This window comes from Mercenaria mercenaria, chromosome 9 (genome assembly GCF_021730395.1).
Source record: "Mercenaria mercenaria strain notata chromosome 9, MADL_Memer_1, whole genome shotgun sequence".
NCBI classification, from domain to species: Eukaryota; Metazoa; Mollusca; class Bivalvia; order Venerida; family Veneridae; genus Mercenaria; species Mercenaria mercenaria.
The window spans coordinates 81,052,608-81,071,296 of NC_069369.1; the positions used below are offsets into that span (position 1 = coordinate 81,052,608).

At 37.7% G+C, this 18,689-nt stretch overlaps 1 protein-coding gene across 6 annotated transcripts in view; it reads right to left on the bottom strand.

Moving 5' to 3' along the window:
* The window catches only part of LOC123546327 (uncharacterized), a 313,757-nt gene that overhangs the window by 267,075 nt on the left and 27,993 nt on the right, over window positions 1–18,689 (bottom strand). For all 6 annotated transcript variants that reach the window (XM_053551859.1, XM_053551862.1, XM_053551858.1 and 3 more), the window contains exons 13-19: window positions 16,321–16,421; window positions 13,580–13,763; window positions 11,680–11,791; window positions 9,984–10,180; window positions 4,931–5,054; window positions 2,125–2,291; window positions 182–287 (exon numbers count right to left, since the gene is read on the bottom strand). In XM_053551859.1, coding sequence (XP_053407834.1) covers window positions 182–287; window positions 2,125–2,291; window positions 4,931–5,054; window positions 9,984–10,180; window positions 11,680–11,791; window positions 13,580–13,763; window positions 16,321–16,421 — 991 coding nt within the window. The remainder of the gene's footprint in view (window positions 1–181; window positions 288–2,124; window positions 2,292–4,930; window positions 5,055–9,983; window positions 10,181–11,679; window positions 11,792–13,579; window positions 13,764–16,320; window positions 16,422–18,689) is intronic.

The window sequence follows — 18,689 nt, forward strand, 5'->3', positions numbered from 1 at the left end:
TTAAGACTACTGAAGAAATAGATCTGAAAGTATGACAACACCTTAAAAGCTTGTCATTTTCTGATACTCTAAACTCTCATATAACTAGAAATTTTCAAAATCCTTTACTATTCCATGTAAATTTCAGCCAGCCAAAATAAAAACAAATATAAGTTCTTCTTGTTTATTGTCTAAACTTTACCTGCATGTTAAGGTTTTCATGTCTCGACCATAGCCGTAGAATTCTTGTCCACACTTGTTATGTCTGCTGTTGCTAATGTAAGCTGCACTACACACAGGTTTGTATTCTATAACAAAAATAAATTTACTTAAACTTTTTGTGCAAAGTCCTTAAATTAAGTATTATAAGTAATATTACCCACACTCATATACTGTCTTTACACACTTACTCTATGAACCCTCAAATGTTTCTGTGGTATTCCAATTATGTTGTCCATCAACACTAGGTGTATTGTAAGTCTGTTTGAGATCCTAGGAATATAATGATTAATTCAAGGCCCAAGCAAGATGGATGCAGTATAAAGAATACTTCTCCCGCCTCTCACAAAAAAAAAATCTAGACGTGTGTTTACTTTCAACAAAAAAGAATATCAGATGTAAGGAACAATCTGCATGATCCTTTTACAATCTGTCTGTTTGATCTTTGAGTCTGACCTTGACCATGAATATAAAATCCAACTTATATGCTCTTAAATCACAATGTATGACCTTGACCATAACTCAACATGACTGAAAGTTTTGCTCCACATGTAGTTCTTGCTACCGTAACTTAATTAACTAACACTGTTCTTTTATTTTCTGATGATTGTGTCCATTAAGTTATGGCAAAACCCCATTTGTTTAACTAACCAATGTCAAACCGCGACATCTCGCACAGTCTCTCATAAGAAACTGATGACATCATGCAAATGTTCAAAGCATGTGTTTATTTTTGAAAATCAATATAAAAATTTTGCATTTTTATGAATCAAACTGAATTATACATATAACCATTTTCAACAAAGTTCATAAAAAAATGTCTTAGAAAATTTAAGTTCTCACAAAAGGTCAATAAATAACAACAGTATACCACCCATCTGTTTTCAAAATCAAGAGAACTCTGATCATGTGAGAACTGCGATGGCTGACAAAATATTGCAGTCAGGGGTACCCATTTGAAACCAGTGTGTATAACCTGTGTTCAAATCATAATGCATGGATTATTTTAAGTCAGATCAAAAGAAAAATGAATTGAGGAACTTATGGTGTGACAGATTTATGGAACAATTTCTGGTTAGGTTTCAGTACGCGATTCGTCTCAGCTCAGAGATCCATTAAAACAGCATATAAACATCTTTGAGCTGAATTTTTTAGCTATTCCAAATGCTGTGTGATGGTACAAGATAGTTGTACCAAGTAATCAGTAAGTAGGCAATGACGGCCCTAGATTGCTCACCCAAATTTCACAGTTCAATAGGTAGAAAACTCCATAATAATGGAAACTAAATACCATACTATCCCCACCCCAAACTCCTATCCCTACTAGCTGACAGGTTTGTTAAAACAACTTTTTGCCAGAAACCCCAAAACTGTTAAATTGTTTTGAAAACAGGCAAGCTGTCTAAGGGAAGAATCAACCTCTCAAGTGGAGATGTTGTGTGAAGATGTTTTGTGAAAATGTTTTGTGAAAATGTTAAGTGAAGATGTTGTGTGAAAATGTAGTGTGCAAGAGTTGTTTGAAGAATTTGTGTAAAGACCTTGTGTGAAGATGATGTGTGAAAATGTAGTGTGAAGATATTGTGTGAAGATGTTATGTGAAGACAATTTAACTCAAAGACATCAGCCCTGACCAAACATCCTTTTGTAAGCTAAAAAAAAAAACTGTTCAAGGATATCTAATATTTCTCTATGTATGACCTTGACCTCGAACAGACATGCCTGAAAGTTGTGTTCTGCACATCATCACATTTTAAATCATTTGTACAATTTTATTCCATTGACCCTTGTAGGTATGCCATAATATCTGTTTGACCATTACATGTTATGTCATTCTGAGTGTATTCCAAATATATAGGTACATATTGTGTATTATGCTCTGCGTTACATTACATGTGATAAAATTATGCATCTAAAAATTAAACATACCTTCACACGTCATCAAGACACCATCATAATATTCCGACAATATATTGGGATTAGTGTAACTGTCTCGGATACTTCTGTATACAAATTCATCAGTACCATTGAAATCACACCATGATCCATAGCTTCTTAATCTTACAGTTACGCAAGATGACAGCTTGTAGAATTGCCTGAACAAAAAAGCTAGAGTAAATCCTTGTGATTTGCAAAAATATAATGAAATTACAGATAAGTAAACAAGAGCACCACAATGCGGAGCATATACGCCCGAAGGTATGACCTTTGACCCCTAAGTATGACCTTGACCTTGTAGCTAACCATCCAGAACATGCGCTCTGCACATCGTCCTGATGTGGTGAACATTTGTGTCAAGTTTCTTCGAAATCCTTCAAGGGGTTCAAGAGTTACAGAGCGATGACCATTAACATCTAAGTGTGACCTTGACCTTGAAGCGAGACATCTAGAACATGCGCTCTGCACGTCGTCTTGATGTGGTGAACATTTGTGCCAAGTTTCTTTACAATCCTTCAAGCAGTTCAAGAGTTACAGAGCGGACACAAAACACACTTATATGACTACTGACCCCTAAGTGTGACCTTGACCTTGAAGCGAGACATCCAGAACATGCGCTCTGCATGTTGTCTCATTGTGATGAACATTTGTGTCATTTCTTTGAAATCCTTCAAAGGGGTCAAGAGTTACAGAGCGAACACGTAACACGCTCGTGACCTTTGACCCCTTAATGATGAATTTGACCTTGAAGCGAGCCATCTGGAACATGCGCTCTGCAAGTCACTCCGATGTGGTGAACATTTGTGTCAAGTTTCATTGAAATCCTTTAAGTGGTTCAAGAGTTACAGAGCAGACACGAAATTGCTAACGGATGAACAGACGGATGGACACCGGGGGTATAACATAATACGTCCCTAGGGCATATCTAATACATCCCTAGGGCGTATAATAAAGCAGTCAATGATCCTTTGTCAGTAGTGTCTTCCAGCTACTTTAAACACTGTTGGGAATCTCAAAATAATCTCTAAACCAAAGTAAATTTACGATTAATATTGGATAATACTGAAGCAAATTTTGCTCTAAATCTAAAATATAGCCTACCGTATCTAACTTATGGCAACATTGATGTATTTTAAAACTACATAGATTTCAATCACAATCACATTCTGATTAATTATTTGGAACATTTCAAGGAACTGAGACTTCTTATAAGTGTTCACAATTACCAGAAATCTATAATCATTGTAGCTACATAATTATTTGCCATATGTTAGGCCATGTTTAAATTTCATATCTTGCTATGGTAGGAAATTTATTCATGTTCTTCAAAATATCACTCTGATTAAGATCATGTGATTTCCCACAATGCTAAAGGAACATGCCTTGAGACGTGTCACAATTTATTCTTTTTATGGAGACTATCGATCAAAATTCCAAATATTATATACTGTAGAATCATTAATTCATGGGGGACTAATTTTTGTGGATTATGCAATTGTGTCAATCAAACAAATCAAATCCCAAAGGTTATGTAAATTTTCTGTTTATCTTTTATTTAAAATTTGAAATCCATGAATTCATTTTGAGTCCCCATGAAATAGTCGTCTTTGACAAAACTACAAAAAAATGCAAAAAAAATTAAATGATTTCACAGTAAAATACAGCCAAGTTCCCATATGGAAATATCATAGTTTGCTGCAAATACTTTCTGTGATCATGCCGTGAATATCAGGCGAACATGCTACTAACACTTTTAATAGAATAGATACAATGATCGCTTTGGTGTTCGCTTTTCACATACAAATTAGATTTGTCACAAACAAGTTGCAAACAAGTTTCTGCAAACATCCTGCAAACTAGTTGCTGCGAACAAGCTAACCATGACTACCAAGCAAATCACAGCCAGAAATTGTCCAGAAAATAACTTGTACAAAAAACATCAAAACAAATAAATTGATTGTAATTAGGAACATAAGTTTATGCTATAAACTCAAGCACTGTGGCTGTGACAATTTCAAAGTGCCAATGTCTGAACTATCTTTTGAAATTCTGAGAAATATTATGTAACACTTGGGGTAGACTAGTGCCCCTTTAAATTCTTTTCTTCTATACCTATTTTTATAACTAACTATACATGCCATAAAATGGAAAAATCTTTGCAAGTATAAAATTTGATTTTATATCAATTTTATATGCAGTTGAAACTTGTTATATCAAATTCCAAGGAATCGAGCATTTTCTTTCAAGATAAGTCAACTTCAACTTAAAATGACAATTGAGCCGCACCATGAGAAAACCAACATAGTGGCTTTGCGGCCCGCATGGATCCAGACCAGCCTGCGCATCTTCGCAGTCTGGTCAGGATCCATGCTGTTCGCTAACGGTTTCTCTAATTACAATAGGCTTTGAAAGCGAACAGCATGGATCCTGACCAGACTGCGTGGATGCACAGGCTTGTCTGGATCCATGCTGGTCGCAAACCCACTATGTTGGTTTTCTCATGGCGTGGCTCATATTTTGTGCATTTTGTGACTTGAAAATGTCTTCCAGAATTTTGAGATAAGCGAACTGAGATATTGAGTTTCAACTGTATTAATTTTTTTTTTTGTAAATATACCCAGAGAACTGCTGTCAAATCTGAATCAAATTTTATTGTCATGTTCTAGAGTGGATCTCATAACCCTGATTTTATCTAGAAAATAAATTGTCACTTCAGTGCTGAACTATAATATTTGCTCTGCAATTTATGAAGAGTTTACGATAGTTTCTGCATTCAGGTAATGCAATATTAGAATACCTGCAGCTTTCTTGAGAAAAGACACCATCAACAATATCAACAGGAATTTCTACTGCGCAGGAGCTGTATGCCTCATCACGCAGACTTTTGTCGTAACAGGGATCCATGTCAGAGTCCTGATCAACTGAATAAAAAAAAAAAACAATTACAAGAATATAAGTAAGAGTTTCACATGAATAAAGTACTTCCAGTAATATAAGAAGTAAACTTAAGATATCCGATCCATAAATAGGAAACATTTCGATGCCTGGTGATCCTGTGTATTTTTGGTACCATTTGAAAGAATTGTGTCTGCTGAACGAGAATTAGTAAATAAGATGACCATAATAATATGCACGAATCACTACAGTCATGTTTTTTGACTGTGAAATGATGACTCTTACACTGTAATAACTGGATTTCTGTTGAAGTATCATTGAAAACTATAAAATAATAAAAAAAATTTCTATAACATATTTTGTCATGTAATATTTTCTTTTTTCAGTAGACAATGCACTTTCAAATGATACCAAAATTATATGAGCTTACCAGGCATCAATATTTGATATCTTTTTAATAGCACTGTTATACTATTATACAGCTAATTTTTTTTATCCATTTGAACATTTTGGAACTTCAATTTGTTTTTTCTTTAATGTTTTATTTAATGTCTCTGATACAATTATAGGTCATACAGTGATTTTCCAGCTTTTGATGGTAGAGGCAGACCCCAGGTGCCCCTCCGGACATTATTTCATCACAGGCTAAATGGGTAGAACCACAAACCTTCCTCTTACGAAATCATGTTCATAAAAAAATGTGACAAAACAGGAACTTGGCAATCTGACCTGTGATTTCTAAGTAAATACTCATCAAGATCTGTTTCTTTTGAGTGACTTACTTATATTTCTATTTGATGGTTGCTTTCTTTATATTTTCTTGCTTTTCTTTTATGTTTTCTAATCTCAGAATGCAGACAATACTTGAGCACTTAGTGACATTCGCTAGAAGTGTTTTTTTTTCTTCTTTTTTGTTAGCTCACCTGAGCACAAAGTGCTCAGGGTGAGGTATTGTGATCGCTCACCGTCCGGCGTCCGTCCGTCCGTGGTCCGTCCACACTTTCCTTTAAACAACATCTCCTCCTAAACCAACAGGCCAGTTTTGATGAAACTTCACAGGGATGTTCCTTGGATGGCCCCCTTTCAAAATTGTTCAAAGAATTGAATTCCATGCAGAACACTGGTTGCCATGGCAACCGAAAGGAAAAACTTTAAAAATCTTCTTCTCAAAAACCAGAAGCCCTAGAGCTTAGATATTTGGTGTGAAGCATTGCCTAGTGGACCTCTACCAAATTTATTCAAATCATGACCCCGGGGTCAAAATTGACCCCGCCCCAGGGGTCACTTGATTTTACGTAAGAAAATCTTAAAAGATCTTCTTCTCAAAAACCAGAAGCCTTAGAGCTTAGATATTTGACGTGAAGCATTGCCTAGTGGACCTCTACTAAAATTGTTCAAATCATGACCCCGGGGTCAAAATTGACCCCGCCCCAGGGGTCACTTGATTTTACATATAAAAATCTTCAAAAAATTTCTAAAAATAAACCAGAAGGCCTAGAGCTTAGATATTTCACATGTAGCATTGCCTTGTGGACCTCTACAAAATTTGTTCAAATCATGGCCCCCGGGGTCACTTGATTTTACATAGGAAAATATTTAAAAAATCTTCTTCTCAAAAACCAGAAGCCCTGGAGCTTAGATATTTGACATGTAGCATTGCCTAGTGGACCTTTACTAAAGTTGTTCAAATTATGACCCGGGGGTCAAAATTGACCCCGCCCTAGGGGTCACTTGACTTTACATAGAAAAATCTTCAAAAGTTTTCTAAAAATAAACCAGAAGGCCTAGAGCTTAGATATTTCACATGTAGCATTACCTAGTGGACCTCTACAAAATTTGTTCATATCATGACCCCCTGGGTCAAAATTGACCCCGTCCCAGGGGTCACTTGATTTTACATAGGAAAATCTTCAAAAATTTTCAAAAAATAAACTAGAAGGCCTAGAGACTAGATATTTGACATGTAGCATTGCCTAGTGGACCTCTACAAAATTTGTTCAAACCTTGTCCCCCAGGGTCAAAATTGACTCCGCCCTAGGGGTCACTTGATTTTACATAGGAAAATCTTAAAAAAAAATTCTAAAAATAAACCAGAAGGCCTAGATCTTAGATATTTGACATGTAGCATTGCCTAGTAGACTTTTACAAAGTTTATTCAAATCATGACCCCTGGGGTCAAATTGACCCTGCCGCATGGGGTTACTTGATTGTACATAGAAAAATCTTCAAAATTCTCTAAAAATAAACCAGAAGAGCTTAGATATTTGACATGTAGCATTGCCTAGTGGACCTCTACAAAAAGTTTTCAAATCTTGTTTTTAAAGTAACTTAAAGAAAATTTCAACTATATTTTCTCATAATTCTTTTCATTGATTTCTATTATGATCTTTTGACCTTGAAGACTTGTCCTTAAGTGCAATGATAACAGGTGAGCGATATAGGGCCATCATGGCCCTCTTGTTTTGTTTTTATAATTGAGAGGAATGTTGTACTTAGTTGACATGTTTTTGAGAAAGCTGCAATGGTCAGGCATAAACTCAAGTAAATCCCTAAATATGTTTTAAGAAGAATTTCATGCATGTGCTAGCTATTGTGTTTCATTACACAGAAAGGCAACAGTGATCTTATGCTACTTCCATCTCATCTAAAATGAGAAAGTTATGAACAGTTCAATATCAGATCAAAATGACAGCCATTTTGTTTCCATGGCAACCTCAAACAAAATGGCAGATATTTAACTTTTTTTAAAATATCAATTTGAACTTTTTCCTTGTGTATCATAACATTTACTTTTTCCTACTAAAATGAAAGCAATTATCATTCTTTACATCTTTAAATCAATTAACAATAGAAAATAATCTTAAAGGGCATTTGCTGTATAAACTAGAACTATCACTAAAGGTGATGAATGTACCCCCGCATGCACTGACACAGTACATTGCAATTTGACGCACACAAGATTGCACAATTATGTGGACTGTATGTATATAGACTGTATGTATACAGTATAGTAACAAAAAACAAAGTCCCATAACTCTGCAGAATATTTACCTAAAAGAATGTAACATGCACCATGCACAACTAGGGTTGGTACTGATCACTTGTGTGAAGTTTCATTAAATTGTGTGTAAGGGTTTGGTAGATTAGGCACGCACAAGATTGCATATGCAGACTGTATGTACATAGTATGTTAACAAGAAACAAAGTCCCATAACTCTGCAATTTTTGTCGCTGAAAGAACCTAACATGCCCCATGCACAACTACTGTTGTTACTGATCACTTGTGTGAAGTTTCATTTAATTGTGTCAAGGGGATGAGGAGAGATGGTGCGCACAAGATTGTGTCTATGTATATAGTATAGTAACAAAAAAACAAAGTCCCATAACTCTGCAAATTTTTTTCTGAAAGAACCTAACATGCCCCATGCACAACTACTGTTGTTACTGATCACTTGTGTGAAGTTTCATTAAATTGTGTCAAGGGGATGAGGAGAGATGGAGCGCACAAGATTGTGTCTATGTATATAGTATAGTAACAAAAAAACAAAGTCCCATAACTCTGCAAATTTTTTTTCTAAAAGAACCTAACATGCCACATGCACAACTTCTGTTGGTACTGATCACTTGTGTGAAGTTTCATTAAATTGTGTCAAGGGGATGAGGAGAGATGGTGCACACAAGATTGTGTCTATGTATATAGTATAGTAACAAAAAAACAAAGTCCCATAACTCTGCAAATTTTTTTTCTAAAAGAACCTAACATGCCCCATGCACAACTACTGTTGGTACTGATCACTTGTGTGAAGTTTCATTAAATTCTGTCAAGGGGATAAGGAGAGATGGTGCGCACAAGATTGCGTCTACGGACAGACGGCCAGACGGACAGACAGACAGACAACCTGAAACCAGTATACCCCCCCTTACAACTTTGTTGTCGGGGGGTACAATAATTTAGCAGTGATGTAATAAACAAACTAAAATGGCTGCCTCTACAGTCAGCATGCATATTTCTTGAATTTCAAACTGCCATATCATTTGCAGTATCGATCATATGCTGAAATTATGAAAATATGGTCAGGCGTTCCTATCCCTTTAAAATTTGGAAAGCTTGCTGAAGACTGTAGCCAGTTAGGTGTTATTATCCCCTAATCAGCTGTGTATTTCACACCTTGTAAACTAGCAACACATGTTGGAAATAAAAGGATAAACAAAATGCATTTACAGTGATGTAACTAATGCTCAAAAAGACATGTAAGTAGTAAAGTTAATGCACAGTGGGAGGGTGTTACTACGGTGGGGGGTAATAAATGCACTGCAGTCTGTTTGATTTTGATGCCAAAGGGCCACACTGCCACTATGCTGAAATGTGCTGGGGAGAACCCTGTATGTTTTGAAGCAATGGTGTAGCCTATATCAATAATGAAAACCATAAAAAAATGAATATGAGATATGCAGTAGGGTATGATAAGGAATTTCCTCTGATTTTCATTTTTTTAAAGAAATTTTAAGGTGCTGTTTGATGCTTTTTTGAAGTTATTACCTCTTTTATTATAATCTAGAAAGTATATACATCTATACATTTTAGGGAAATGTTATATACCATCTTAAATGGAAATCATCGTACTTCAAACAAGAAACTGGTCATAAATGTCTGCCATTATACAATTGTTTGTTTGTTTGTTTTGGCTCTCACACCGTTTTTCAACAGTATTTCAGTTACGTAACAGGATGAATGATTTCAGACACAATGTCTTTTATCAAATCGTCACAAAGAACATACGTCCCGCCCGGGGAATGAACTCACGATCCCAAGATCCATAGATGGGCACTCTCCCTATTGAGCTTATCAGGCAGGCCATTATACAATTGAAATTCTGTTGAAAAAAAGCAGAAAGAAACACAAAAATGAAACAAAACAAGTATGATAAAGATTAAATACATGATGAAATACAAACCACAAGTCGTGGGATTATACATCTGTAATTTCTCCAGATATTTCTTGTTCATCTCCGTGTCTTCTAATTGTGTCTGTAAGTATGGTAGGACCTCACCAATAAATACTTCATCAGGCATTTCACAATCACTATCTGTCTGTCTCTGTTCAAATCTCCAATACTTATCTTTGACACAATCAAAGAACTCAAAAGCTGGGCTGTTATAATAAAAAGTATACACAGTTATTTAGTTAAAATATATTTATTTTACATTAATTGGAGACAGTTCTACACATAACCTATCTCATAAGAATATCAGAAAATCTATGTCTTAAAGAAGAAAATTTATCATTGCTCAAACAGGTTTGCCTCGGCGCTGAAATGGTGCATCTCTTCTTTATTGTTTTTGTTTCTTTATTTGCCTCCGAAATGAATGATTGTGCCTGCTTCTTTATTCCTGCACATGGCATGCTCTCATTTGCCTACTGAATAGTGCACCTCTAATTGCTCATGAACTAATGCATCTGCTCTAATTGACTCACATAGAACTAATGCATCTGCTTCTTAACTGGCATTAACACTGAACTAATGCATCTGCTTCTTAATTTGCCTCACTGAACTAATGCATCTGCTTTAATTTGCCTCACTGAACTAATGCATCTGCTTCTTAATCTGACTCAGCATAGAACTAATGCATCTGCTTCTTAATTGAACTAATGCATCTGCTTCTTAATTTGCCTCACTGAACTAATGCATCTGCTTAATTTGCCTCACTGAACTAATGCATCTGCTTCTCAATCTGACTCAGCATAGAACTAATGCATCTGCTTCTTAATTGGCTTCAACACTGAACTAATGCATCTTCTTTTTAATCTGACTCAGAACTGATCTACTGCATTTGCTTCTTCCTCAGCACTGAACAAACGCATCAGCTTCTTATTTGGCCTCAGCACTGAACTAATGCATCTGCTTCTTAATTTGACTCAGCACTGAAGTGATGCACCTTCCTCTTAATTTGCCTCAGCACTGAACTGATGCATCTGCTTCTTAATTTGCCTCAGCACTGAACTGATGCATCTGCTTCTTAATTTGACTCAGCACTGAACTGATGCTTTGTTCATTGTTTGTACTGGGTTTAACACTGTTTTTCAACAGTATTTCAGTTATGTAACGGAGGACAGTTAACCTAACCAGTGTTCCTGGATTCTGTACCAGTACAAACCTGTTTTCCACAAGTAATGCCAACTTCCCCACATGAATAAGAGGTGGAGGATGATTGATTTCAGATATAATGTCTTTTATCAAATTGCGAGAACATACGGCCTGCCCGAGGATCGAACTCACGACCCCACGATCCATAGATCAGTGCTCTCCCTACTGAGCTAAGTGGGATCGAATGTCCGGCAATTTTTTCCAACTTTCCTGAAGTCTGAGTACCTGATCTGCAACAATGCATTTGGCTCTCGTGGATTTTGCCAGGTCAAATCACACTCGTACTTGCACTTACACAAAAAGAGGACTAAAACATAGAAGTTACATAAAAATTTAACAACAAGACAGTTTTAAATAGTCAATTAACTGCACAAAAGACTTTGTGAAGATATAGAAGTGTCACTGTGATCACGTATACCTGGGATAACCCAATAAAGTACAAGTATTTATTTCCATTGAGGTCCCTGTAGAGTGTTATAAACTGGAATGGTATAAATCTACATACCCACATTTTCTGTAGTCTTCATACTGCACAAAAGCTTTTTCTTTAGCACATGCAAGCCAAAACCTTTTTGATACTTCTTCATTACCACACCACTCATTCCTATACCAGTTCACTGCAAGTGAAAGCAAAGTTTTGTCTAAACCTTTCAATATAACAGTAAAAATTGCAAACTCGCTTGATGATGATGGTTGTGTGACTCACCCAACCTTTTTTCATTACTGCAACATTTCAAATGAAACATTTCTGAATCAATAGACAGAGTGTAACTGAATGCCAAAGAAAAAACAGCCTTTCATCACCACAAAATACATAATAGAGGTGAAGATTTTGGCACATTTTAACAGGTGGATCAGATCTTTACAAAATAATAAAGTTTTCTTAGGAAGATAGGTACTCCCTTTCACAAAGTTTTCTTAGTAAGACAGACCCAAGCTTTTGACAAGTATTCTCAATAAGAAAGACCTCATTTTTGCCATGTTTTCATATACAATAACAAGATAGGCACTAGTTGTTACCAAATGTTAGCAAGACAGGCCATAGCAAAATACCATCCCCCCCCCCCCCCCTGTTTTTCAAATTTTATGCTCTGATCCAGCTACAGTGAGAAATATCTTATCCTCTTGATCTGCATTAAATGAACTTTTAAACCTCATCCTATTTCTTTATTATTTCACCAATATCTTTATATATTTTAGAGAAAATTTTACAATGTATTTCATTTCTCCGTCTTGGGGAAAGTAATTTTTAGGTGAAATCCCCCCCCCCCCCCCCCCCCCCCCCCCTCAAGCCCAGTTTTTTCAGAAACAAGAAATGGTTGAAAATTATAAAATCTACATGCAAAATGGACACATATTTCCTTTTAATTGTTGAACTGTTGAGACATACAAGCAAATGGCATTGTGCTTTTTATAACTCTTATAGCTCTGTATGGATATATATTAAACCAGAACCATTTGTTACCCCCCAAAAAATCTAACAATACTGGTATTTCTACAATGCAAAATGCAATTTGAATAAAGAATTAGTTACTGAAGTATAAAATGCATTCAACATAATGAAATAAGACACATTCATTTCAATCCTGGTTTAAAACAATTCAGTTCAAAAACAAGTCTAACTAGAAATGTGTCCATGGGACACAGATGCCCCCACTACATGACAAAGGACCTTTTCCCTTGTGTGTATTTATGCTAATGCTGTCAAAAAAACTCATTTCTCTTCGTAATGACTGTAGGTAAAATATTTTTGGAGCTACGCGCGACAAAACATTAAAATGACAATTTTTTCCTAGATCAGGGGCCATAACTCCTACAATACTGAATGAATCTGGACATGAAACCCTAGGTGCACAACTGCACATGCTGATCAACATTCCTGTAAACTTTGGTGACTCTAGGTCAAATACTTTTGGAGCTACGCGCGACACAACATTAAAATGACCAATTTTTAACTAAGTCAGGGGCCATAACTCCTACACGACTGAAAGAATCGGGACGCGAAACCCAAGGTGCACAACTGCACATGCTGACCAACATTCCTGTAAACTTTGGTGACTCTTGGTCAAATACTTTTGGAGCTATGCGCGACACAACATTAAAATGACCAATTTTTTTACTAAGTCAGGGGCCATAACTCCTACATGACTGAAGGAATCCGGATGCTAAACCCTAGGTGCACAACTACACATGCTGACCAACATCCTTGTAAAGTTTTGTGACTCTACATCAAATACTTTTGGAGCTAGGCGCGACAAAACATTCTCGGAAGGAGGGACAGACAAGGGCAAATCTATATGTCCCCCCCCCCCCATAAAAATAAAACTAAGTCATTTAGAAATGAACCAATAGCAAGGCTGAAAACTGTCTGGGTCCCAAAACTACGTTTGAATACACTGTTATACCTGGTTTCACATCTACATAAGGCATTAAATCTTCTCCTGCCTGGCGTCTCCTTCTTGCAATATCATCATTTAAGTCCTGGGAGATTTCCTCTTGTAGAATGTATTCATTCTTGTAAGAATAGAAGCGTCCTCTGTTCCTGTATTTTTGATATCTGCAGAACGCTTGTCGGAGTCTGAAACCATCCTACAACATAAATAAAATAAATAAATAGGATACACTAAGACAGCTATCAACAATCAAATCAACATCTAAATTTATAACACATGTCCGAATCTATGAGTGTACATGGGCTGTTAAGCAAGAGGGCCATGACGGTTTTAGATCCCTGACCTGACTTTCACAACTCAAAAAAGGTAACAATTATGATAGAGTCATGCAAGAAACATTCTACTAGGAGCAGCAACCAGACAGCTAACTTCCCAAATTGATTTTCTGTTGTAATTTCAACTTGTCTTAAGCAAGCACCTGTCTTAAGTAGCCAGATTGTGTTGACCTTCCTGACTGGCTGCCTAAGACAGGTTTTAATGTTTTCCATATAGACATATCTTACTAATAAATCAATATTTTTAAATCAATCCCTTTTACTGTCTAACATGTAAGGCAAAACCACACCTGAGAAAGCCAACAAATAGGTTTTCAAATGTTTAAATTATCAGTAGAAAAAAATTAGGTATGGTATTAAGTCAAAGGTGGTCTCTGCTCTGATCATAGATGGAGTACAGCACAGGTGGTCTCTGCTCATAGATGGACTACATCACAGACTGGTGGTCTCTGCTCACAACATGGACTACAGCACAGGTGGTCTCTGCTCACAGATGGACTACAGCACAGGTGGTCTCTGCTCTGCTCATAGATGGACTACAGCACAGGTGGTCTCTGCTTTGCTCACAAATGGACTATAGCACAGGTGGTCTCTGCTCACAGATGGACTACAGCACAGGTGGTCTCTGCTCTGCTCATAGATGGACTACAGCACAGGTGGTCTCTGCTTTGCTCACAAATGGACTATAGCACAGGTGGTCTCTGCTCACAAGATGGACTATAGCACAGGTGGCCTCTGCTCACAAGATGGACTACAGCACAGGTGGTCTCTGCTCTGCTCATAGATGGACTACAGCACAGGTGGTCTCTGCTCGCAGATGGACTACAGCACAGGTGGTCTCTGCTCACAGATGGACTGCAGCACAGGTGGTCTCTGCTCACAGATGGACTACAGCACAGATGGTCTCTGCTCACAGATGGACTACAGCACAGGTGGTCTCTGCTTTGCTCATAGATGGACTACAGCACAGGTGGTCTCTGCTCACAAGATGGACTACAGCACAGGTAGTCTCTGCTCTGCTCATAGATGGACTACAGCACAGGTGGTCTCTGCTCACAAGATGGACTACAGCACAGGTGGTCTCTGCTCACAGATGGACTATAGCACAGGTTGTCTCTGCTCACAACATGGACTACAGCACAGGTGGTCTCTGCTCACAGATGGACTATAGCACAGGTGGTCTCTGCTCACAAGATGGACTATAGCACTGGTGGTCTCTGCTCACAAGATGGACTACAGCACAGGTGGTCTCTGCTCACAAGATGGAATACAGCACAGGTGGTCTCTGCTCTGCTCATAGATGGACTACAGCACAGGTGGTCTCTGCTCACAAGATGGACTACAGCACAGGTGGTCTCTGCTCTGCTCATAGATGGACTACAGCACAGGTGGTCTCTGCTCACAAGATGGACTACAGCACAGGTGGTCTCTGCTCACAGATGGAATACAGCACAGGTGGTCTCTGCTCTGCTCATAGATGGACTACAGCACAGGTGGTCTCTGCTCACAAGATGGACTACAGCACAGGTGGTCTCTGCTCTGCTCATAGATGGACTACAGCACAGGTGGTCTCTGCTCACAAGATGGACTACAGCACAGGTGGTCTCTGCTCACAGATGGACTATAGCACAGGTTGTCTCTGCTCACAACATGGACTACAGCACAGGTGGTCTCTGCTCACAGATGGGCTATAGCACAGGTGGTCTCTGCTCACAAGATGGACTACAGCACAGGTGGTCTCTGCTCACAGATGGAATACAGCACAGGTGGTCTCTGCTCTGCTCATAGATGGACTACAGCACAGGTGGTCTCTCCTCACAAGATGGACTACAGCACAGGTGGTCTCTGCTCTGCTCATAGATGGACTACAGCACAGGTGGTCTCTGCTCACAACATGGACTACAGCACAGATGGTCTCTGCTCACAGATGGACTACAGCACAGATGGTTTCTGCTCACAAGATGGACTACAGCACAGGTAGTCTCTGCTCACAGATGGACTACAGCACTGGTGGTCTCTGCTCACAAGATGGGCTACAGCACAGGATTGACTGTTTTATAATATACACTTAATGGTTTGCCGGTCAAAAGTCAAAACTATTGCCTGAAGTCCAAAGGACTGAGAGCCAATCATTTTGATAAACTGACTAGCAAGACGTTAAATAAGTGTTTTACTACATGGCTTTTCAGACAGTATCTGGATTTTAAATATCATTTACCATAACCTTTACCCTGCTATATTTCTAAAATGGACTGGTCTATCATTCAGTTTGGGCAGTACCATTTATCATTTGAAGGTGTATTCATTGAAAATTTACTGACCAAATAGCGCACGGATGTGCAGGCTGGTCTTGGTCTGCACTGGTCACAAAGGCAAAATCTCTTGCCGCCAGCAGGCTAAAGGTTAACTCAGACTTACCAAATTTGCAGTTACATTATCCATTCTATCTTTGAATCTTATAAATGCAGGACTGGTTGTGTTGCAATTTTCAATTTCAACTGTTATTTGCAGCTCAAACTCTGAAAAAACAAATCAAACAAAATTTAACATGTGGTATCTACTTAATATTTACGTTAATCCCACATTTATATTCTCCCTACTGAAAACTATGGAATTTCATTTCACAAAAGGAAATGGCACAAAAGTTACGATAACGCCACTCAGTGATAACATGTCACTGTTTTGACAACGTGCATGTTGCCAGGGAGAACTTCTGTCTACACAGCTAGAAACTGATTCTAACATTAAATGTAACAAAATATGTGAAAATTATGAAAAAAATAATCTTGTTAACAAATGGAAAGGCATTAAAAGGTACATGTAAATATATAAGAAATAACTATTCCAACAAAATGAATGACAGAATATGATCTGCATATCAACCATGAATCACTAACACAATTTATGGATTTGCAAAATTCATTTTGTATGAAATCAGAAAAAAAAAACTAGATGTGTGTCTATAGGACACAGGTGCTCCCCCCACCCCATCCCTGTAACTGTACATGGTTTTATGACTCAAGGTTAAACATTTTTTAAAATATATGAAACACAAACTTTTTTATGTGTATTTTTCACTCAGTTAAGGACCATAACTCTGGCCGTGCAGAGTAAATTCCCAAAGACAACACCCGGTCCAAACTTTCATAGGCTATAAAACAATCCTCTAATGTTTTATGACTCTAGGTCAAGTACATTTTGACATACATGCAGCACAAACTTCTATTTTTTGACTAAGTCAAGGGCCATTACACTGGTCTTGCAAAGTGAAAAAAAAAAAACAACCTCAGGTGGATAATACTCCTACCTGATTTCATGACTGTAAGTGGTTTTTTTAAAGATATATGCAACACAAGCATTTTATGTGCATTTTTCACTAAGTCAAGGACCATAACTCAAATCTGGCTGAGTGAAATCCCAAACAGAACACCTGGTGTGCAACTTCACATGCTATGTAACAATCTCCTAATGTTTTATGACTCTAAGTCAAATACGTTTTGAGATACATGTGACACAAACTTGTATCGTATTTATGCATATTTTTGACAATCAAGGACCATAACTCTGGTCTGACAGGTAAAAATCCAGAACAAAATCCCATGTGCATAAATCCACATGCTGAATAATATTCCTATGATGTTTCATGGCCCTATGTCATATCCTTTTTCAGGTATGTGCAACACAACTTTTACGCATTTTCATGCATATATTTTTACTAAGTCCAGGGCCATAACTTAGGTCTGACTGAGTGATATCTCTAACCCAGATGCACAACCTCATATGCTAAATAATATTCCTGTAATGTTTCATAATACTGGGTTAAATACATTTTTGAGATACATGCGACACAAACTTAGGCCCTTTTTATGCCTATTTTTGACTAAGTCAAAGGGCCATAACTCTGATCTGACTGTGTGAGATCCAAATTAAAACCCATGGTGCACTGCTTCCTATGCTGAATAACAATCCATTGTGGTTTGATGACTCTGGGTCAAATATATTTTGAGATATGAATGACACAAATTGCGACGCACAGACGGACGTTCTTACATATGGGTATTTATGTGGCTACTTTTTGTTCTACCTATTGTTTCTATAGCCACCTAAGTATGCAAATGTAAGCACAGATGGATGGACAGAAGGAAGGACAGACAGATGGACCAACAGATGGATGAATGGACAAGGGCAACTCTTAAGTGCCCCCCTAAAACTTTTTTTTGGGGGTGGGGGGCACAAAAACAACAACAAATTAATTCACTTCTTCAGCTCAGTGGGTACAGCATAATGTAGTGAGTTTGTAAATGTTCTCTATGACAACATCAGATGTCATTTCTCCTTCATCTGTGTTTCATGTAGTAAAGTTGTCAGCCACATGTGGGGAAGTTGTCAGTTAGACGTGCTGATGCTGTCAGTTCCTTGTGCAGAAATTCTGTTACATGTGTTGATACAGTCAGTTCCCTGTGGGGAAGTTGTCAGTCGCAGGTGTTGATGTTGTCAGTTCCATATGCTGTTGTTGTCAGTTCCATGTAGGGAAGCTGTCAGTTACATGTGTAACACATGTAATTGACAGCTTCCCCACATGGAACTGACAAAACAACACATGTAACTGACAACTTCCCCACATGGAACTGACAGCACCAGCATGTCTAACTGACAACTTCCCCACATGGAACTGACAACATCAACACGTGTAATTGACAGCTTCCCTACATGGAACTGACAACAACAGCACATGGAACTGACAACATCAACATCTGTGACTGACAACTTCCCTGTGTTGATACAGT